General features: G+C 45.7%; 1 protein-coding gene across 1 annotated transcript in view; it reads left to right on the top strand.

The window, feature by feature from the left end:
* The first annotated feature begins 9,431 nt into the window (after window positions 1-9,431).
* Window positions 9,432-24,069, top strand: part of LAMB4 (laminin subunit beta 4) — a 198,192-nt gene continuing 183,554 nt past the window's right edge. The window contains exons 1-2 of the mRNA XM_068273631.1: window positions 9,432-9,624; window positions 9,995-10,166. Coding sequence (XP_068129732.1) covers window positions 9,432-9,624; window positions 9,995-10,166 — 365 coding nt within the window. The remainder of the gene's footprint in view (window positions 9,625-9,994; window positions 10,167-24,069) is intronic.

Raw genomic sequence — 24,069 nt, 5'->3', positions numbered from 1 at the left:
CCCCTGAGTCAATACTTTGTAGAACCACCTTTTGCTGCAATTACAGCTGCCAGTCTTTTAGGGTATGTCTCTACCAGCTTTGCACATCTATAGACTGAAAACCTTGCCCATTCTTCTTTGCAAAACAGCTCCAGCTCCATCAGATTAGATGGACAGCGTTTGTGAACAGCAGTTTTCAGATCTTGCCACAGATTCTCAATTGGATTTAGATCTGGACTTTCACTGGGCCATTCTAACACATAGATATGTTTTGTTTTAAACCATTCCATTGTTGCCCTGGCTTTATGTTTAGGGTCATTGTCCTGCTGGAAGGTGAACCTCCGCCCCAGTCTCAAGTATTTTGCAGTTTCCAAGAGGTTTTCTTCCAAGTTTGCCCTGTATTTGGCTCCATCCATCTTCCCATTAACTCTGACCAGCTTCCCTGTCCCTGCTGAAGAGATGCACCCCCCGAGCATGATGCTGCCACCACCATATTTGACAGTGGGGATGGTGTGTTCAGAGTGATGTGCAGTGTTAGTTTTCTGCTACACATAGCATTTTGCATTTTGGCCAAAAAGTTCCATTTTGGTCTCATCTGACCAGAGCACCTTCTTCCACATGGTTGCTGTGTCCCCCACATGGCTTGTGGCAAACTGCAAATGGGACTTCTTATGCTTTCTGTTAACAATGCCTTTTTTCTTGCCACTCTTCCATAAAGGCCAACTTTTTACAGTGTATGACTAATAGTTGTCCTATTGACAGAGTCTCCCACCTAAGCTGTAGATCTCTGCAGCTTGTCCAGAGTCACCATGGGCCTCTTGACTGCATTTCTGATCAGCGCTCTCCTTGTTCGGCCTGTGAGTTTAGGTGGACGGCCTTGTCTTGGTAGGTTTACAGTTGTGCCATACTCCTTCCATTTCTGAATGATCGCTTGAACAGTGCTCCTTGGGATGTTCAAGGCTTTGGAAATCTTTTTGTAGCCTACGCCTGCTTTAAAATTTCTGAATAACTTTATCCCTGACCTGTCTTGGACCTGTCTTGTGTGTTCTTTGGACTTCACCGTGTTGTTGCTCCCAATATTCTCTTAGACAACCTCTAAGGCCCTCACAGAGAAACTGTATTTGTACTGACATTAGATTACACACAGGTGCACTCTATTTAGTCATTAGCACTCATCAGGCAATGTCTATAGGCAACTGACTGCACTCAGATCGAAGGGGGCCGAATAATTATGCACACACCACTTTGCAGTTATTTATTTGTAAAAAATGTTTGGAATCACGTATGATTTTCGTTCCACTTCTCACGTGTACACCACTTTGTGTTGGTCTTTCATGTGGAATTCCAATAAAATTGATTTATGTTTGTGGCAGTAATATGACAAAATGTGGAAAACTTCAAGGGGGCCGAATACTTTTGCAACCCACTGTATATATGTTTACATACACATAAACCCACTGATGCTGCTGTCTCTTAAATACTGTGCATCCATCCAAAAACTATGGGAAGAGGGACCTTAGACACACTCAGACAAACAAATCAGTACAGGAACTACATACAAGGTTGTCCAGTTTCTAGCAGCACTGTGCATAATCAAAATAATCTGGCAAGGGCTGATTGTTGAACAGGCCCTTACAAAGGCAGGTCCCATTTGCTGACTGATTCTCAAGCAAAATGGCAACAGCCGTGGAATAACTTGTCCATCCAGCCTTAGACACCGCCTACAGGTTTCAAGTAGCAAAACAGGCTTAGTCCAAAGGCAGTAGAGGGCCACCTGCTGATGGGCAGCAGAAGTTCATCAGTCCATAGGAATGCTGCCACCAACAGGTGAAAGATGGTAATGTTTCTGACACCTATCTTAATGTTTAAAAACACACGATTGGTTCACACGATGGCCAGGGGCCCCGGACCCCTCTCACTGGCCGGGGCCCCAAGGCCAACACGCGATACCTAGAGGGGAGTGCAGGTGGGCCTGGATCTCTCACACCCAGGCTCTGGACCTCTCACATCCAGAAAACCCACCAACACTGCCTCCATACTGAATGCTAAATTCAACACACACAAGCAATAGAACACAGCAGTACATGCATCCAGCTACATTTGAAATTGGTCAGCAGGTGCTCGTCAGCCAATCAGGATGCACTGTCATACACCCTTTACCTGCCATACCACATCTAGCAGCCATTAGCATTCAGGTGGGAGGCTTCAGTTGGACGCCATCGCAAGATTGCGTCGTTAGCAGGACCGCCCTGTGCAGGCATCCCTCCCACAGGGGTCCCTCCCTAACCGCTCACCTGTCCGCCATGTCCTAGAGCTGAAAGAAAACGTTTAAAAACACACGATTGGTTCACACGATGGCCAGGGGCCCCGGACCCCTCTCACTGGCCGGGGCCCCAAGGCCAACACGTGATACCTATCGTAATGTACAGTATTTTGAGCAGTTCATCTGAGGAGGTGTTTGCCTAATTGTAAAACCTGCTGAGGACTTTTTGTATATTTCCTGATGTGCAAAATCTTAGAAATGAATAAGTGAGCAGTGTGTACACACACACACACACACACACACACACACACACACACGTTTGCAGACGTATTCGGCCCCCTTGAAGTTGTCCACATTTTGTCATATTACTGCCACAAACATAAATCAATTTGATTGGAATTCCACGTGATAGACCAAAAGAAAGTGGTGTACACATGAGAAGTAGAACGAAAATCATACATGATTCCAAACATGTTTTTACACATAAATAACTGCAAAGTGGGGTGTGTGTAATTATTCAGCCCCCTTTGGTCTGAGTGCAGTCATAGACATTGCCTGATGAGTGCTAATGACTAAATAGAGTGCACCTGTTTGTGTGTGTAATCTAATGTCAGTACAAATACGGCTGCTCTACGACGGCCTCAGAGGTTGTCTAAGAGAATATTGGGAGCAACAACACCATGATGTCCAAAGAACACACCAGACAGGTCAGGGATAAAGTTATTAAGAAATTTAAAGCAGGTTTAGGCTACAAAAAGATTTCCAAAGCCTTGAACATCCCACAGAGCACTGTTCAAGCGATCATTCAGAAATGGAAGGCGTATGGCACAAAAATGGAAGGAGTATGGCACAACTGTAAACCTACCAAGACAAGGCCGTCCACCTAAACTCACAGGCCAAACAAGGAGAGCGCTGATCAGAAATGCAGTCAAGAGGCCCATGGTGACTCTGGACGAGCTGCAGAGATCTACAGCTCAGGCAGGGGAATCTGTCCATAGGACAACGATTAATCGTGCACTGCACAAAGTTGGCCTTTATGGAAGAGTGGCAAGAAGAAAGCCATTGTTGACAGAAAAGCATAAGAAGTCCCATTTGCAGTTTGCCACAAGCCATGTGGGGGACACAGCAGGGGCGTTTCTAGGTTCCTGGGGGATCCGGGGCACCCCTGGGCACCAAGAGGGAATGAGTATGCGGCGCGAATATCATGTTGTGGTGAGAAATGGGCGTGGCCATGCCGTGTAAAGTGGGTGTGGTCATCATAGGTGGGGAAAAATGTACTTGAACATAGCAATGGTGTAACAAATATATTCAATAGGCAGTATTTCACATATATAAGATAGAGAAGATTGATAACAGCGCCCCCTGTGATGTCATCACAGGGGGCGCTGTAACCAAGACTACGGACGCCGCGGGGAGGAAGTTGGAAGCACATGGAAGCTGTGCCTGTGGCGATCTGAAGACAGGTGAGTTGTTTTAAATCCCTTGAGTGCAATTTATCATAATAACACAGGCTCAGTATGAGCTTCTTGCCGCTGGATGGCGAGTCCCCACCCCCTCACCCCTGACCTCCTCATGCATTAACTCCACACCAATGAGACAGCGCCAGGGACGTGCCTTGAAGGTCCTAACTAGGAAGCAGCACGGCGCTGCCTCTCTAAGGACACGCACGTGAGCAAGAGCCAGTCTGGCGTGAAACGGCTGTAGTGCCGTCCGTTCTTCCCCTGATCACCTTTCCCCTGCACACTGTCTGCTATCCAGGTTTGACTTATCCTTTTTCCTATATGTCATTACTGCTGGCTTTTGGCTGAAGAACAGAATAAAAACACTTAAAGAGATAGGTGCACAGTATTTTTTCTCCATGTGTCATGTATTTACTGTTGTGCTCTGCACTACCCTAACTTGCTGCACGCCTCTTCGTTTTTTGCTGTGAGCCTGTTGGAAGGTGTTTTTGAATTGGAGGTGAGGATCATCATTACATGCAGGGCTTTTCAACCTGTGGTACGCGTACCACCAGTGGTACTTTGCTGTTGGCCAGGTGGTACACACCAGGTTTGTCTGCCACTTGTCGTCATCCCATCTTGCCTCCACAAAGTTCAGCTCCCCTCGTTCGCTCCACGCTGTGCTGCCCTGCGGCATACTTCAGACCTCAGATCAGTGGTGAAGAGACAGCCAGGCAATCGGTGCACAGTGACAGTGACAGTCGGGTTACTGCGGATCTGAGGTCTGAACTTTTCTGCAGGGCAGCACAGCGAGGACCACAGGAGCTAAAGAGGCTTCCACCTTCCTCCACAGTAGAGGGGATCCAGCAAAAGGACGCCCAAAGATCTCCTTGTCAGCATACCCGCATATGCCGTAGCAGCTCTCCACTTTGATTTTGGTGGAAACAGCCGAGCCTGATCGGGTCTGCTCTACTGCGCAGGCCCACGGGTGGTACTTCTAAATTTTCAGGTGATAAAAGTGGTACAATTAGTGAAAGGATTGAAAAGCCCTGATTACAAGTATTGCAGGTGTTTTTCTGAATAAGGCCCATCCTCCAGAGTAAGCAGCTGAGTGCCGGATGATATTTTTTGCTACAGTGTACTAATGAATAATTACGCACACCACACTTTGCAGTTATTTTTTTTAAATGTTTGGAATCATGTATGATTTTTGTTCCACTTCTCACGTGTACCCCACTTTGTGTTGGTCTTTCACGTGGAATTCCAATAAAATAGATTCATGTTTGTGGCAGTAACATGGGAAACATAAAGGGGGCCGAATACTTTTGCAAACCAATTTGTGTGTGTGTGTGTGTGTGTGTATATATATATATATATATATATATATATATATATATATATATATATATATATATATATATATATATATATATATTCTCCTTCAAGTATTGCAGTTACTGAGTACATTTCATCCAAACTAGATAGGCATGTCAGAAAAAGCACCACTTCCTGGTATTGCTTGATTGAGAGAGCTCACTCAGCACACAAGCCAGAATTTCAATGCAAGGAGTGCCTCCTGCTATAGTCCAAATCTTCTGAAGACAAAGAAAACAGTAGCACGGAACATCCAGTAAAGCCAGCTTCTTTACGCATTAAAATCTAGTTCAATATAAAGTACAAACCCCCAAAACATGGAAGAGCCAAGTTACGCGCAGAGAGGACTTCTTGGTATTGTCATTCTTTTCTTGGCAGTGGAATAACAAATAACAAAAATCTCAGATATTTCACAGAAAACATCAAAAATGGCTCGGATAAAAATTATCATCCTCAGCTTAAAGCACACCTCAATATCAGTTTCCTGGCAGTCCTGCTAATCTCTTTGGCTGCAGAATCACACATCTAAAACATAGATGCAGCAAACTTAAGTCAAGCATCTGATCTCCATGCTTATTCAGGGCCTATGGCTAAAAGTATTAAAGGCAGAGAATCAGCAGAAAAGTAAGGCAATTTGCATTGTTTAATTCATCTCAGTTAAAAAAACAAACAAAAAAACAACAACAACAACACAACAACAGATTTGTAACTTTTTCCCTTGTTGCTACTGTCTCCACATACCTAGAAAATGCTGATTGTTCTAACATTAATATGAACTTTGCTATTAATCTTCAAAGTTGTCCCATTAATTTAAATGGAATTTGCAAGTTAGCTTAGATGAATATTTGCAGTACCCCCTGAATTTCGAAGCAATTTTCGTGAGACTGCCAAAGGTGCTCCCTCAGCCTATTTAAGACCGCTCTTTCTTTGCCAGCTGCTTCAGGTCTCTCAGATTTGAAGGGTTCCTTCCCTGAACTGCTGATTTAATACTCTACACAAGTGCTCTATATGATTTAGATTTGAATTCATAATTGGCCACTTCAGAACTTTTTCCTCTGCTTTGTCTTAAACCTTTTCTTGGTGCTTTATGAAGTATGCTTTGGGTAATTGCCCTGCTGCTAAACTCATGACCCCTGACTGAGATCCATATTTTTGACACTGGGGTCTACATTGCACTCCAAAATTCTCTGGCATTCAGATTTTATAATAGCATGCAAATAGTCAAGCCTACCAGTGCCCAAAGCAGAAAAGCAATCCCAAAACATTTGTGAACCTCCTCCATGTTTGACAGTAGGGACCTTTTTATTTACTTTGATGGCTTCTTTTCATTTTCTGTAAACAGTCACATGAAGTGTGTTACTGAAAAGTTGTATTTTTTTCTCATATAGGCCCGTTTCTAGGGGCGGGCCAGACGGGTTACTGCTTGGGGCAGGGTGCTGGAGGGAAGAGCAGGGAGATGCAGAGGAATGGCTAAGCAAAAGTGTTGCAGAAGCTGGGGGGGGGCACAAGAAGGTGAGCCGACTTCTAACCTCCCTCACCTTGGCACACCCCTCTTGCCACTGTGCTCCCCCCTCCATGTCCACTCTGTCTCCTCTGCATTGTGGATATCTAGTAACTGCTGAAGCCCGGAGCCTGGGAAGATGAATGTGTAATTACTCTTCCACTGTGCACGCAACTCTGCCTTATGGGGGAAGCACAAGAGGTGGGTGCCGAGGTAAGCGAGGGAGATTAGAAGTGCCCCCCCCCCTCGAATGGCTTGTTTGGTCAGAATTAGGATTGCTGGGTTGTAAAGTTCCTTAAAGATGCTCACAGGCTTCCTAATGTAAAGTACTGATAGTTCATTTGTCCCTTGAAGACAGACGTTAAGAGATTTGTTGAGCTCTGCTGAGGCCCAAAAGAACAAATGGAAGGTTGAAGCTGAATACTTTATAAATACAGGCTGCAGGAATGTCAGGGGGAGAATGAGATCACAGTAGGGTATCAGATTGATTTGTGTGGTTAACCCCTTGCTGGGAGGTTCTGATCACCTCTCTCTGTGCTTACTTTTCCTACTTTGGTAAATGGGAAGAAATGAACAAACAGGCTAATCAGAGGTGCAGAGGTGCAGAGCCCAGAACAGGTGAAAGTAAAGGTCCATACCCACTACAGATTTTTTTGAGCAACGAGCGATTGTTTCCACAATCTCATGAAGTGGATAGAGACGTGTGATCACACGAATGTCATCAGCATCGCATGACAATAACGACCGTAACAGCAAATCGGATCCTTAAAGAGAACCTGAACTGAAAATAAAAAGTCAAAATAACCATACACAGGGCATACTTACCTCCTGTATAGTCTACTGCTCAATCTCTTTCTCCTCTCCTGCGTCCCATTTGTCCGCTGTGATCAATGGAATTCTCCGTCCACCATTTTAAAAATGGCCATTACCCCATAACAGCTTCCTGGTCAGCACACTGTTGAACTGTATTATCACTCACTTGAGCCATAGGGAAACATGGACATTACCTTGCACATTCAGTTGTAACTGACAGCTGCTGATATATAACTGACAGCAACTGGTATATTTCAGTTCTGTCAAAATCTTGTCAGAACTGGAAGGGATCACTGTAAGAAGAAAATGGTGAGCTTCTGAGAGGAACTGATGGCGAGGTAAGTATGTAATATTCATTTGCAGCTACGTTATATGTTTATTCTAAATAATTTTACTCACTTCAGGTTCCCTTTAAGATCCCCAATTGCTCTGCGCAAAGTACCACAATCTCTTGACTTCCCATTCATGCCTGTTGTGTGACGTCGCCAGCAGGAAGATGGATCAGGGAGCTCTCGCCACTGGGGGACGTCACTGGATCCATCTTCCTGGGTTATTGTGGTGAGTATGTAGCTTGATGAAAAGGGAACAAGAGGTAAATTTGTTTGATATAAACGAGAAGCTTAAGTTGTGCTAGACGTTGGCTTGATTTGTATTGCAAATCTGAACTGAAAATAGAAAAGCAGGGGGGTGGGGGCAATTTTGCTGATGAACCTAGAAACGGCCCTGGTCTCATCCGTGCAGAGGACATTCTCCCACAATGATATTGACTTCCACGGGTAAGTCTTAGCAAACTTCAATATCGCTATTATATGTTTCTGTGTCAGCAGTGCGGTCCTTCTGGGTTTCCCGTTATATCTGCCACCCCCTGCCCCAATTGTCCAGTGGGCAGTGCTATAACTGCAATTAATATCGAGGTCTATGTATAGTCCAATTTAACATGTGGTTGTTAAAATTTCCTGCACCACTTCCAGGCCTGTTTTGGAGATGACTGAGGTTCTTTATCTACCATTCAAATCAATTATTTTTCTACAACAAATTATCATTCTTTAGGTGCCCATATCTAACTCGATCTGCTGCACTGATATCCAGAAGATTCAATTATAAATGTCGCAATCATAATTTTGATTGATTTCTGGACAAAATCTATAGAAACAATTGATCCGTTATGCTGGAAAGATCTTGCTCAAAATAGCTCGATTGGGTGCATGTTGGTAGTGGTACTCGGTTTCCCAACAACCAATGGACCCAACAGACCTCCAGCCAGTCTTTTCCCATGTAAAATGTGTACCCCAGACTGTGCAGAGTGTTGCAGGCTCACATGTTCGCAGCCATGCCTCCTCCTGTGTCCCATCTTTCTCGGAGGAGGATAAAGGAAAGCATGACAAGGAACAGTGGGTAATGTCGCTCAGGAATTGCAGTCATGCAGTCTCATCCCAGGCTCAATTACACATTCATCAATGTACACAGATGCACTTAGACTTAACTTTTTGTCAAAAATATGTAGTTCATCTGAAAGCGTTTCTATCCTATGTGCTTGTGCACTGCATGGAAATCCTTCACAGTTTGAAAAGGGCCTAATTCAAGAGTTCCTCTGTTGGGTATAGATGGCTGCAGCATCAAATAGACACAATAGATGGCAGCATTGTACCATGTTAGCTATGAATAGTGTAAAACTACAGCAGAGACAGTGCTGCCCATAATTATTCATACCCTGGGAAAAATTTGACTAAAAGTTACTTTTATTCAACCAGCAAGACATTTTTTGACGGGAAATTAAATAGGTGTCTCCCAAAAGATAATAAAAAATGTACAAGAAGCATTGTTGTGGTAAAAAATATTTCTCAGCTTTTATTTACATTCGGACAAAAAGTTTCCAGTCCAAAATGATTCATACCCTTCACAAACTGTCACAGTATGTGGGAAAATCCAAAATTCTATACCATTCCAAATAGTCCAAGCTGTTCTAAAGCATTCTAATTACCCTGATTAATTGGGAACAGCTGTTTTAATCAACTCAACAGATGAAAAACAGCAGCTCTCTGCAGTTGATTTGTGGACAGTCATGGCTAAGACAAAGGAGCTCAGTGAGGACCTGCGGCAACGCATTGTGGCTGCTCACAAGTTAGGAAATGTTTTCAAGTACCAGTGGCTACAGTGCAAAGTATTATTAAAAAATACAAGATGTTCTGTACTGTGGAAAATCTCAGTGGATGTGATGGAAGCCAAAAGTGACACCTGTGCTGGCCAGGAGCATGGTGAGAGAGGTAAAAATAATCGAACTATCACCACCAAGGCCATCATGGTGAATCTGGGCTCTGCTGGTGGCAATGTCTCAAGGCAGACAATCCAACGGACACTGCACAATGCTGAATGCCACGGATGCAGACCAAGGAGGACCCCACTTCTCCAGATAAGGCACACAACCGCTCGCTTGGCCTTTGCAAATGCTCATCTGGACAAAGAAGACTTATGGTTTTCTGTGTTATGGTCAAAAAAATTGAATTATTTGGTTTCAATGATGTTTCCTTCATTTGGCATAACAACGGAGAAGCCTTCAACCCAAAGAACACAATCACCACTGTCAAACATGGTGGTGAGAACCTAATGCTTTGGGGGTGTTTTCAGCTAATGGACCAGGGAACCCAATCACAGTAAATGGCACCATGAATAAAGAGCAATACATGAGGATTTTCAATGAGAACATCAAGCAGTCTGCAGAGAAACTTGGCCTTGGGCACCAGTGGACATTTCAGCATGCCAATGACCCAAAACACACAGCAAAAGTGGTGAAGAAATGGTTAGAAAACAATTGTTAATGTTTTGGAGTGGCCCAGCCAGAGTCCTGACTTGAATCCAATTGATAATCTGTGACAGGTGCCCCCTAGTTTAGGTAGTGTCAGGAGCCACCCAGTTTACATAGTGAAAGGTGCCCCCAGTTTAGGTAGTGACAGGTGCCTCCTAGTTTAGGTAGTAACAGGAGCCCCCAGTTTAGTTCTATATGTTGTGAGTGTCAGGGACCCCCTCTCACCATGTTCCAGCAGCCAGCCCAGCACTGGCTGCTGGGACTCAGGCAACGGGGATAGCCGACAGGGGGGGGGGGGGTTTGCACGCCCCCCCCATTTTGCCCAATGTGCGGACGCCCATGCTTGTAACAGTAAAATGATGTATGGCATTAGTAATGAGCAAACATTTGCTTCATCTGAAAGGTGGAGGTTGCTGCTGGTAAAACACTGAATAATAAATACAGTTGTTGGTTACAATCCACTTAGAAGGTAGCGCCTACACAGCAGTCACCAAGAGGTTAAATATAGTCACAATGTTCACATAAAGTCTATAACACTGGTTGAGAGTGAGGTTCCACTAAAATCTTAAATATAAACGATATTCATTCTTCAACATCTCCTACTACCTTCACTACCACCCCGTGAGCCGACACTCACCGGATAATAAGACCTCTTGGTGACTGTTGTGTAGGCGCTACCTTCTAAGTGTATTGTATTAGATCATTATTAAGAAGGGGCTGCTCCAATGTACTGGCTCTATTTTAGTGCATAGTGCATGTGGTGTATAGGCAGGGGCGCTCCTAGCTGCAGGCAATATAGGCAAGGGCTTGGAGCGGCAAGAGGAGGGGAACCGCCGCCGCGGGGGGGAATTCGCCGCTATTACAGTCACCGTCTGTGACAACTTGGAGCCCTCCGTGGTTTGTTTACATGTTGAACCACGTGCTCCGCCGCTGCTGCCGCCTCTATGCATGCCCCCAGCCAATAGGCATGACGCTAGCATGCAAGCCACCTCCCAGTCCCACCCTTCCCTCCTCCTCTAGTAGCCCGGCTAGCCTCGTCTCTATAGCAGCAGCCGCACGGGTACTCTGTTTACCTCGTGCGTGGTGCCACCTCTAGCTCCGCCCCCGCAAGCGTGACTCGTCGCCGCCGGATTCTAATTGCCGGTGTGACATAACTGTGCCCTCCTGCTGAGCCCCCTGTCCTGTGCACATACACGCAGCAGCCCCGTCTCATGATGCCTGTATCATCATCACTGCCTGTGCTGCAGGACTCTGGCTGGCTTATCTCCATGTAGCTCCGCCCCTTTTGTGAAGAGCCTAGAGAGGAAGCAGGAAGAAGGCCAGGAAGGAACTGGGGCTCTGGAGACGACTGCCTGGCATGGTCTGCCTTCTATGGTGCAGTTCACTGGAGCCCCAGCAGAAAGGAAGATGGGATGCTGCAGCTGCTTGCAACAACAATGATTTTGGAGGGTTAGTGCTGCTCTGTCCTGTGTGTTCCCCTGCCCTCTTGTGTGTTCCCCTGCCCTCTTGTGTGTTTCCCTGGCCACCTGTGTGTTCCCCTGCCCTCCTGTGCATTCCTCTGCCCACCTGCCCGTTCCCCTGGTCACCTGTGCGTTCCCCTGACCTCCTGTCTCTTGTCTTCTTTCCTCCTGTGTTCCCCTGCCCATCTGTGTTCCCTTGGCCTCCTGTGCATTCCCCTGGCCTCCTGTGCGTTCCCCTGGCCACCTGTGCGTTTCCCTGGCCACCTGTGCGTTCCCCTGGCCACCTGTGCGTTCCCCTGCCCTCCTGTCTCTTGTCTGCTTGTCTCCTGTGTTCCCCTGCCCATCTGTGTTCCCCTGGCCTCCTGTGCGTTCCTCTGCCCACCTGCGCTTTCCACTGCCCTCTTGTGCGTTCCCCTGGTCACCTGTGCGTTCCCCTGACCTCCTATGTGTTCCCTTGCCCTCCTGTCTCTTCTCTTTTTTCCTCCTGTGTTCCTCTGGCCTCCTGTGCATTCCTCTGCCCACCTGCGCGTTCCACTGCCCTCTTGTGCATTCCCCTGGCCACCTGTGCGTTCCCCTGCCCTCCTGTCTCTGGGCTGCTTGTCTCCTGTGTTCCCCTGCCCATCTGTGGTCCCCTGGCCTCCTGTGCGTTCCCCTGCCCTCCTGTCTCTTGTCTGCATGTCTCCTGTGTTCCCCTGCCCATCTGTGGTCCCCTGGCCACCTGTGCATTCCCCTGGCCACCTGTGCATTCCCCTGCCCTCTTGTCTCCCTGCCTCCTGTGTTCCCCTGCCCTCCTGTGTGTTCTCCTGCCCTCCTGTCTCTTTTCTCACTGCCCTCCTGTGTGTTCCCCATCTCCCTGCCTTCTGTGTGTTCGCCTGCCCTCCTGTGTGTTCGCCTGCCCTCCTATGTGTTCCCTTGTACTCCTGTGTGTTCCCCTGTCTCTTTGTCTCCCTACTGCCTGTGTGTTCCCCTGCCCTCCTCTGTGTTCCTCTGTACTCCTGTGTGTTCCCCTTCCCTCCTCTGTGTTCCCCTGCCCTCCCTGGTACAGACTTCACATGGATCAATAAATTAAAGCAAGTTTCATCTCAATTAATTGTTAAACATTGATGTGCGGGGGACATGGTATATGCGTTTGATGTGCGGGGGACATGGTATCTGCGTATGACCTGCGGGGGACATGTTATCTGTGTATGACCTGCGGGGGACATGGTATCTGCGTATGACCTGCGGGGGACATGGTATCTGCGTATGACCTGCGGGGGACATGGTATCTGCGTATGACCTGCGGGGGACATGGTATCTGCGTTTGATGTGCGGGGGACATGGTGTCTGCATTTGATGTGCGGGGGACATGATGTCTGCGTTTGATGTGCGGGGGACATGGTGTCTGCGTTTGATGTGCGGGGGACATGGTGTCTGCGTTTGATGTGCGGGGGACATGGTGTCTGCGTTTGATGTGCGGGGGACATGGTGTCTGCGTTTGATGTGCAGGGGACATGGTATCTGCATATGACCTGCGGTTGACATGGTATCTGCGTTTGACCTGCGGGGGACATGGTGTCTGCGTATGACCTGCGGTTGACATGGTATCTGCGTTTGACCTGCGGGGGACATGGTGTCTGCGTATGACCTGCGGGGGACATGGTATCTGTGTTTGATGTGCGGGGGACATGGTGTCTGCGTTTGATGTGCGGGGGACATGGTAACTGCGTTTGATGTGCGGGGGATATGATATCTGTGTTTTACCTGTGAGGGACTTGTTATCTGCGTATGATCTGCGGGGGACATGTTATCTGCTATTGACTTATGGGTGCCACATTATCTGAGTTTTATCAGGTGGGGGGGGGGGGGGGCACCACAGGTTCTCTCTCCTGGAGTGACAAAATGGCTAGAGGCGCCCCTGTGTATAGGTGTAGTGCATAACGCCTTGATTACACAGTTGTTAATTAAACTGATCAGCTGCTAGGTTCTTTAATTTGCCAAACTACATTTGGTCCCCTGAGTGTGGCTAATTAACAGGTTAGAAGTTTTTTTTTCTTATCTGATATGATAAATGGCTTACTTCTCCTTGTGGTGCTCTTTCACTTTCAAAAAAGCAGTTGATGTAGTCTACATAATGGTGATTAGAAAACAGGAGCAGAGTAAACACACCTACCAACTATCTGTCCAACTATCTGCCAAACGTGTCTGTTATTAAGCTCCATTCACATGCTCAACAGCAGTCTTTTATGCAGCACAATTGTCAAACAGCTTTTATTGTGAAACAAGTTGAAATAACTAAAAAAAAAAGTGCCTTGCTATTGTTCAAAAAGCTGATAAGACTGATAAGAAGTCAATCCAACTGTTGGATTGACTTCTGATCAGTCTTATCAGCTGTTTTAACAATTGCAAAATACTTTTATAAGTTGCTTCAACTGGTTTCACAACAAAAGTTGTATGGGGCTTTAACCACTTTACCCCCACGCGTACGCATTTCTCCGTCCCTTTTTCCATCCTTTCACCCCCAGGGACGGAGAAATGCGTACTTTCTGCGCTCCCGCCGCTGCCCGCGCTCCCGCTCGCTCTAGTGCGCACTCCCGCTCGTAAACACGCCGCCGGCCGCTCGCCCGAAGATCAATGAACGGAAAAATCCATTGATCTAATCTTCTCCCATAAGCAGCACGATCATTGTGAAAAAAAAAACCCCAGCCTCCTAGTACTTCCTGCAAGCGTCCGGAAGGGCGCTTGCAGGTCGCATTAAACAAAAAGTTACTGTTGCCATCTTGTGGCCAAATAGTAAAACTACACCCTAAAGCATTTTTCACATACAAATAAATGAGTTTTACACAAAAAATTAACTCCTTACCTCCCACACTCCCCAATTAATTTTTTTTTGTAAAAAAAAAATTACAATTAAAAAAAAATACATAAATAGTTACCTTAGGGACTGAACTTTTTAAATATTTATGTCAAGAGGGTATAACACTGTTACTTTATAAACTATGGGCTTGTAATTAGGGATGGACGCAAAACTGAAAAAATGCACCTTTATTTCCAATTAAAATATTGGTGCCAAACATTGTGATAGGGACATAATTTAAAAGGTTTTATAACCGGGACAAATGGGCAAATACATTTCATGGGTTTTAATTACAGTAGCATGCATTATTTAAAAACTATAAAGGCCAAAAACTGAAAAATAATACATTTTTTCCTACATGTTTTCCTATTTTCCCATGAAAACACATTTAGAATAAAATAATTATTGGCATAATGTCCCACCTAAAGAAAGCCTTATTGGTGGCAAAAAAAACAAGATATAGTTAATTTCATTGTGATAAGTAATGATAAAGTTATAGACGAATGAATGGAAGGAGAGCTGAAAGGTGAAAATTGCTGTGGTGGTCAAGGGGTAAAACCCCTCAGGTGTGAAGTGGTTAAGGTGGCCATACACTGGTCGATTTGCCATCAGATTCGACCAACAGATAGATCCCTCTCTGATCGTATCTGATCAGAGAGGGATCGTATGGCCACCTTTACTGCATACAGATTGTGAATCAATTTCAGCCTGAAACCGATCACAATCTGTGAAGCTGCCGCTGCTGCCACCCCCCCCCCCCCTCCTGCATACATTACCTGTTCCGGCCAGCGCGAGTCCCCTGGTCCCCGCTGTCTTCTTCTCCGCTCTGTGCTCAGACCGTTCCTGCATCTACTGAACTTCCTGTCCAGGGGAAGTTTAAACAGTAGAGTGCGCTCTACTGTTTAAACTTCCTGCCGGCACAGGAAGTTCTGTGTAGCTGAAGCTGGTCCGGAACCCAGCACGGAAAGAAGACAGCGGGAACCAGGGGACTCGCGCCGGCCGGAACAGGTAATGTATACCCGCTGTATTGCGTCGGTCATCGGGCATTCAAACGCCGCTATCGACGCACTCCCGACCTGCTGGCAATCGAGAAAAATCTTCCGCACGAACGGATTGAGGGGAATCGAAGGGAATTCCGTCAGGGAATTCCGTCCGAAATCGATCGTTCTGTCAGCGGCGTGCGCGGCGATTTCACAGCTGATTCGATCACTGTGATCAAATCGGCAGTATATCGGCGGGAAAATCATTTTAGGTGTATGGGCCCCTTAACAGACAAGTTTGGTAGATAGTTGGACAGATAGTTGGTAGGTGTGTATGAACCTTAACACAAAATCAGGCATGACTGGAATAACTGAATATTTGAATAACTAACAGCAATGACCAGTTTAATTTTAAGCATGCAGCAACATAAAATGAAGGTTTATAGTTTTTACGTACATATGCAGCACAGAATGTTAACACCCACTTCAAATATTTTGCAAAGGGGATGATTTTATATATCACCTTACACATTTTTTACAGTCTTTTCTATTTGCCTGGGGGAAAATGTCTTTCCTTTTACTGCTAGATTCTCTGTTATGCCTTTACTTGCTGTTTAGATTTCATGTAGCTAACGTGTCAATGCATTTTGTTCTTCAGACTCCAGGTGAGTTTTCAGCAGCTTTCTTAAAATATTTTAATGTTTAACTGCATGTGATGAACAAATAGCATTATGCCAATTATTTATATTGAAAATACATATATCATTGAAAGGGTTTGGTATTTAATCCTCTCTACCTTTTTGCAGTTTTAAATATTGTTTTAATCAGTCTGTGTATTTTAGATGTGAAAAAGTTGCCTAAATAATTTTTTTGTAATAGTCCTTAATACTTTATGTTATGGTTATATTGCAGAGGTGTAAAATAATTGTTTTTACTTTGGGGTCTTGTAGCACTTGTGCAAACTAGTTGAAATGAATATTTTTTCTGTGATCATAGTCCTTCCTACCGTAATACCTTAAATTATGTAAATGGTAGATGTACAATTTCCTTTTTTTTTTTTAGCTTGTCATTTGATCTAACATTGTCATTGCTATGAAGCAATATTAAGATGGTAACACTACGCTATGCTTATTCAACACACTTTTGTTCTGTCTGTTCCCCAGTACATACAGAGGAACAGAAACTACAAACTGTAATAGAATTTGCAATAAATACTTGCCTTGAATCAGGCTCATTCAAGAAACGTTGTAGAATCAACACATTGGGCTTGATTCACTAAGACAAATAGCATGCCTTATCAAAGTTAACATGCCTTATCAGAGTAGCATACGAACCCGCAGGGGCTCAGGGCAGGATGAGTGGAGCTCTCGTCATTGCCAATTAGCAGGCATAAGTTCATAGCTCTTGCTATGCTACTCTGATAAGGCGTGTTCACTTTGATAAGGTGTGTAAACTTTGATACGGCATGCTATTTGTCTTAGTGAATCAAGCCCATTGTGTAAAAGGCATAGAATATCTCATATGTGTTCCTAAAGGAGGTTATTATTGTTATTTAGAATGTATATAGTGCTGACATCTTCGGCAGTGATGTACAGGGTATACTGTCTTGTCATTTAACTGTCCCTCAGGAGTTCACAATCTAATCTCTACCATAGTCATAGGTCTATGTATGTTTTGTGTAGTGTATGTATGGTAGTCTAGGGCCAATTTTATAGGGAAGCCAATTAACTTATCTGTATGGTTTTGTGATGTGGGAGGAAACCAGAGTGCCCAGAGGAAACCCATGCAGACACGGGAAGAGCATACAAATTGTGCAAATAGTGCCCTGGCTGGGATTCAAACAGGGGAAGCAGTTCTGCAAGGCTAGAGCCCTAACAACTACTCCACCGTGCTGCCCAGCTCATAGTCTTATTTACCTATCAAAGCATTTACAAGGACCATTACATTTTTTTCAAATGCCAGTTAACCTACTATTATTTCTTTGGAATATGGAAAGAAAACTTTGCAACACGGGAGAACATACAGGCTTTCTGCAGATAAGGCTTCTGGAAGGATTTGTGTTGCTGTTTATTTCCAGTAAAAGGACAAATCAGCCTAAATATCACCAATTTTGATTCAGTCCAGATTATGGAGTGCTTAGTGGGCTAGATCTCCCTCCTACATTCTTTATTTCCCTGCAACTCCCCCCAGGTCACTGCCATGCCTAACCTTCCAGGCCTCTCCCATGCCCCACCCCACCCTCACCTCCTCCATCCAGACTGTTCCAATGCACCCACCCTCCCTAACCTCCTTCACTCCTGCTACCATTGAAGAGGTGAATCTGTTGCTTGCCACTTCCCCTGCCACCTCCTCCCCCCTCGACCCTGTCCCCTCTGACACCCTCCGCCCCCACTTCCCTGACCTGGCCCTGGTCCTCACCTCCTTGTTTAACCTTTCCCTCTCCACCAGCACCTTCCCCTCAGCTTTTAAAGAGGCCACTTGACTCCCCCTGCTGAAAAAACCCTCACTCGACCCCTCCCTACCCTCCAACTACCGCCCAATATCTCTCCTCCCTTTTGACTCAAAGCTCCTCGAATTCCTGGTCCACAGACCCATCACGCACTACCTCAGCACCAACTCCCTGCTTGACCCCCTACAATCTGGTTTCCGTCCTGCCCACTCAACAGAAACCGCTCTCGTCAAGGTAGTAAATGACCTTACCCTTGCCAAAGCTGAAGGAAACTACTCCATCCTGCTACTGCTTGACCTTTCCTCTGTATTTGATACAGTTGACCATCCCCTCCTCCTTCAAACCCTCCAGTCCTTAGGGATTTGTATCTAAAATTATCAAAGCGCTATAACAATCTTGCAATTAAAATCAACTTTCCAGCGAGTGCGCTACAACTAGAGTCTTTCAGATATCAATATATATATAGACCAGCGCACATCTTTTTCAGAAAGAACTTTCAAACAAATCACAGGGTTCTGCAGTGTTCTCTAGACTTCTGCCTCCACCATAGACACCCAAAGTAAAACAGACTCACCAGACGTGTTGGCCACTACTAGACTGGCCAACCATGCACGAGTCCAGGAGACCTAGGTACTTCAGGGTCCTGGTGTCACCATTTTCAGATGCCAAAATATTTCCTTTTATCATTTGCAGACCTCAGGACAAAAACCTCACATAGCATAATACTGTTTCCATTAAAATCACTTTTATTTTAAAATACACTCACATTCTGTTGGAGATGATCACACATAGAGTTAGTTAATTAGTTAGTTGATAGGCAGGAGGAGACCTTGTCCATAGTGGAGGGGGAGAGATCAGCCTAGATGTGTCCAACCTCCGTGCCCATGAGTCACAAGGAAGTGACGAAATCGATTGGGCGGAGGAGGACACGCTAGGCTCTCTACACACAGTGGATCCCTGGAGTGGCGTTGCACGAGAGGGACAGCCGTTAGTGGGTGGTGGGAATCTGGAATTCATCACGCGCAGCTTGGCGGCGGGGGAGAGCCTGTACAAAAAACTCTATGTGTGATAATCTCCAACAGAATGTGAGTGTATTTTTTTTTTAAAAAGTGATTTTAATGGAAACAGTATTATGCTATGTGAGGTTTTTGTCCTGAGGTCTGCAAGTGATAAAAGGAAATCTTTTGGCATCTGAGAATGGTGACACCAGGACCCTGAAGTACTTAGGGATGTGTGACTACACCCTTGCCTGGATCTCCTCATACCTCTCTAATCGCCACTTCACCACCTCTTTTAATGGTTCCTCCTCAACTCCCACACCCCTCTCGGTTGGAGTCCCCCAGGGCTCTGTTCTGGGCCCCCTACTGTTCTCAATTTACATCTCCTCTATTGGCAAAGTCATCTCCTCCCTGGGCTTCCAATACCACCTATATGCTCATAATACCCAAATCTATCACCCACACCCCTGATCTCTCCCCCTCCACTATGGACAAGGTCTCCTCCTGCCTATCAACCATCTCCTCCTGGATGTCAGCTAGGTTCCTGAAGCTTAACCTGGATAAAACTGAACTCATAATTTTCCCGCCCCGCTCTGCACCACCCCTCCCAGATACTTACATCACTATCAACAGCACTACCATCCGCCCTACCTTCCAGGCCCGCTGCCTGGGCGTCACCCTAGACTCTGCCCTCTCCTTCAGCCAACACATCCAAAATGTTACCAGAACCTGCAACACTTCCACCTTCGAAACATCTCCAAAATCTGCCCCTTTCTGACCCCAGACACTACCAAGCTTCTCATCCATGCCCTGATTATCTCCCGCCTTGACAACTGCAATGCCGTACTATCTGGCCTCTCCTTAAAACACATTGAACCCCTTCAATCAGTCATGAATGCAGCAGCTAGACTCACCAGACTTTCCCACCACTATGCTTCCACTTCTCCCCTCTGCGAAGCCCTACACTGGCTCCCTATCAGCTTCAGGATCAGTTTTAAGGTTTTGTGCCTTACCTACAAATCTGTGCACAAGACCTGCCCAACCTACATTTCTTAGCTTATCAACAGATATATACCTGCCCGTCCCCTCCAGTCCTCCAATGATCTGTGCCTGACCTCCCAACGCATTTCTCATTCCCATGCACGCTTACAAGACTTCTCAAGAGCTGCCCCCACCCTATGGAACTCCCTTCCACTCCCCCTCAAACTCGCTCCTTCCTTCAACACCTTCAAGCAAGCCCTCAAAACACATTTCTTTAAAATAGCCTATCCCACATCTACCACACTCTAACACCCTTTCCACAGTCCTACCTTATGTGTCCCCCCACCCTTTAGATTGTAAGCCTTGGCAGGGCCTCCCCCCTCCCTTAGTGTGTCCTTCTTAATTTTACTACCCCAGCATTTACACCCTTCTCATGGACTAACTCGTACTTGTTTTGCTGGGTCTCTGTAAATCGCATTTTATACCCTGATTGTATAACCTTGTGCTATGTTGTGTAACCGTTTGCTACCTCTCTGTCTGTCACCCCTTGTTGCAATGTATGTATCCCTATTTATTGTCCAGCGCTGCGTAATATGTTGGCGCTTTATGAATACAATAAATAATAATAATAGACTGTATTGCCCTGGACACCAATCAGCGGCCAGGAAAAGAGCAGAAACCAGGATTCCACAATCCTGGAAAGATTAGGCATTCTACCAGATACCTGCATCACCCGGTATTTTACCTCACACAGAGTGTAAAAAGGTTAACACGCACAGTATAAAATGTAAATTTTACCTCTACCTGGCTTCATTAATAACATGATCTCATCTCCATCTGGCTCCAGCGATGCATCAGTGGCCTCCGAGGCTCGACGTGGATGGGTGCGCGATCCTCATAGTGTGTTTGATGCTTCTGCAGTTCCCATGGGCTCGTGCAGACAAACTACCTCTGGCTTTGCTGGGTGATGGAGACACTCGGCGTACACTCTCCAACGCTGCCTCTGAACCAGGAAGTGATTGACTGGACCTGAGTCTATCACTAGAGGCAGGTGTAGCATTCATTGGCTGGCTAATGAGGGGAGATCTCCTAATTGGTGCAGTGCAGTATATAAGTCTAGTTAGCGCAGTAAGTTGCCTGTGATAGCATTAAGTCACTAGAGCTCGCTGCTGGTCTTTCCTTACTATAGCTTACTCATTGTCTGAATCCTTGCCTCAAACTTTGCCCGTTTACTAACCATCTATTGCCTGCTGCCCGGACCAACTCTTGCCTGTTTGACCACCCTTCTGTCTCATCCTTGTACCTGTCTGATCTTATGTGTATGGTCTTTGGCTTGCTGACTATGAGATTTTTCACGATTAGGATTGATAGTCATCTGATATATGTGTATGACCCCTGTCTTCCTGACTAAGAGATTGTATACAATTGTAATCAGACATCTGTAACTTGCCTGTATCATAGCTCTGTGCAAACTGATAGTTACTTGTCTATATATCTTATCTAAAGTTTAGATAGTTTACACAGCATATCTAGCTGTAAACAGCTTCAAAAGTTTATGATTACCGTATATACTTGCATATAAGCCAACCCGCATATAAGCTGAGGTACCCACTTTTCCTTCAGAAAACAGGAAAAAGTGGTTGACCCCCATATAAGCCCCCTCCACAGTATCGCCCCCTCCACAGTATCACTCCCCTCCCCAGTATAGCCCCCTCTACAGTATAAATAGCCAAGTGGGCCTCCAGTATGAGACAGCCCCACTTCCCATAGCCAGATGTGCACCCACATTTCTGCTAATTGTCAGCGCCCCTCACATCTGCTTAGCTCCCAGCAGTCAGCCTCTTCTTGATACAAATCCTGCTGAAAACTAGGGACATTGCCAAAGACAGATCTTCCACAACCTGGAATTTGGACTGTCAAATTACTGTTGGTGACTGTCTGCAGTGGATTCTGCTATAAAGGAATATACTCCAAAGTAAGATTAAGTGAAGCTGGACTCACCAGGGCACTGAGTACTTCCCCAGCAACTGCAAAGCTGCAGGCAGGAAATATAACTGCTTAGGCTACAGACACACAGCCCACATCATCTCCTTTGCATTTCACATGCTGCTTTCCTGACTGCTGTCATCTTGTATTGTACTGAGCATGTGCAGGGTCAGCAAAGCATGCAGGGAGATGTAGTCTCTGGAAGATCATCATAGTGTTTCACCCAACTCCCTCCCCCCTGCTGGGAAATGTTCACGCAGCCCCTGCTTGCCATAAATGCCTTTGAAGTTCTGTAGATTTCACTCCCTCTACTTCCCCCTCCCTCCCCTTGTGATGTGGCCGGGAAATGTCTATTTGTTTCTTGTTGTTGCTTTTATTGCTGTATCTCCTCTCTGCAAGGCTGAGCTGTTAGGAGTCAGACTCGGGACATGTGCTTTGTGAAACAGGCAGATGCTCACTGAAATTATGCTCAGGGCTGCATACGGCCATGGCTGTAACTCACTACCATGTCAGAAGCACTGATAGTGAGTTGCAGCCATGGCTGTATTCAGCGCTGAGTATAATCTCAGTGTGCATCTGACTGTCACATAAAGCACATGTCCCTAGTGTGACTCCTAACAGCTCAGCCTTGCAGAGAGGAGTTTCCCAGCTACATCACGGGGGAGGGAGGGGGGAGTAGAGAGAGTGCAATCTTCCGAACTGCATCTCTTCTATGTAATCCCGCATGCTTTCGGGAAGGTCTGTCAGCTCACTACCACACGCATCATGTTGCGAGGACATAGGGGAATGGGGAGCACAGCCAGCTGACCCGCATACAAGCCAAAGGGTGGACTGTTCAGCACATATTTTGTGCTGAAAAATTTGGCTTGTATGCGAGTATATACGGTATTTATTCCTGTGATACAATGAAGGCAGCCATGTTCTGTTTGTCACATTGTCCCAGGCTGAGGGCTGGAGATGCTATCAGCTTGCCTGTGTGTAAATTCAGTCCCCTCTCCTCCTCCCTCCTCTGCTCTGCCTCTGAAATCAATGGCTAGTAACCTCATCCTCCTCCTGCCCAGACTGAGCTCCCATAAGCCCTTGCTACAGTGCCAAGGCACAAAAGGAGCTGTGGGCGAGGCTTGTTTAGTTTATAGGGAATTAGAGTATTAAAACAAAACAAAAAAAGTATTTGGCTTGAGGAATGCCCTATAAACTATATGAAAGGAACACAATTACGCAATGAGTAAAAGTTTATCTCGGATTCACTTTAAAGGTATTCAGTCCCTTCACCTTGCGCATTAAGGCCTTGGTGTAACCGAAGTCTGGCAGGCTGTACTTGTCTTCCATTCAAGCGAGAGCACGCTGCACAAGGTGAAGATTGCAGAGATAGATTGGGGTATAGGAACTGGTAAAAAAGACGGTGGATCTTCTGGTCCTTACATTATCACTGGCCATAAAAGACCATTACTTTGGAGGAAATGCATCGACAGACTTACTGAAGCAGTAAAACGACTTTCTGTACAGGCTATTCCTCCAACCACACCTCAGGCTGACATGCCTCCAGTCAGTGAATCAATTGCTGCTGAAGATGCAGTTACCATTGCAGAACCTAAATTACCAGTACCAGGATTTTTTTTTCTGGCATGAGAAGTCAGTTCAGCAACTTTATGAATTCTTGCTGAATGTATTTCTTTGTACGCCCCAAAGCTTCTGGGACAGAGTCTCAAAAAGTGGCCCTAATAATTTTTTTGTTACAAGGGGATCCCCAAGCCTGAGCATTTAGTCTTCTTCAGGGACTTTGATCTAACTTCTGTAAGAGGTTTTTAAAGCCATGAATGTGCTATACTTTGATCGTGACCTGTCATCCACAAAAGATTAGGCATCTTAAACAGGAAATTGGGTTAGTGGAAGAATAGGCCTCTGCATTTTGCAGGTGAGCAATTTCTACCAGGTGGAACGATCCCGCCCTTCTTGATCAATACTTGTATGGATTATCAGAAACTGTTAAAGGAGAACTGTAGTGAGAGGTATATGGAGGCTGCCATATTTATTTCCTTTTAAGCAATGCCAGTTGCCTGGCAGCCCTGCTGATCTATTTGGCTGAAGAAGTGTCTGAATTACACCAGAAAATAACATGCAGCTAATCTTGTCTTATCTGTCAAAATTGTCAGAAAAACCTGATCTGTTCGGGGTCTATGGCTGAAAGTATTAGAGGCAGAGGACCA

Source organism: Hyperolius riggenbachi, chromosome 3 (assembly GCF_040937935.1).
Source record: "Hyperolius riggenbachi isolate aHypRig1 chromosome 3, aHypRig1.pri, whole genome shotgun sequence".
Classification (NCBI taxonomy): domain Eukaryota; kingdom Metazoa; phylum Chordata; class Amphibia; order Anura; family Hyperoliidae; genus Hyperolius; species Hyperolius riggenbachi.
The sequence above is the reverse complement of the archived record's forward strand: the minus strand, read 5'-3'. Positions and strand labels throughout refer to the sequence as shown.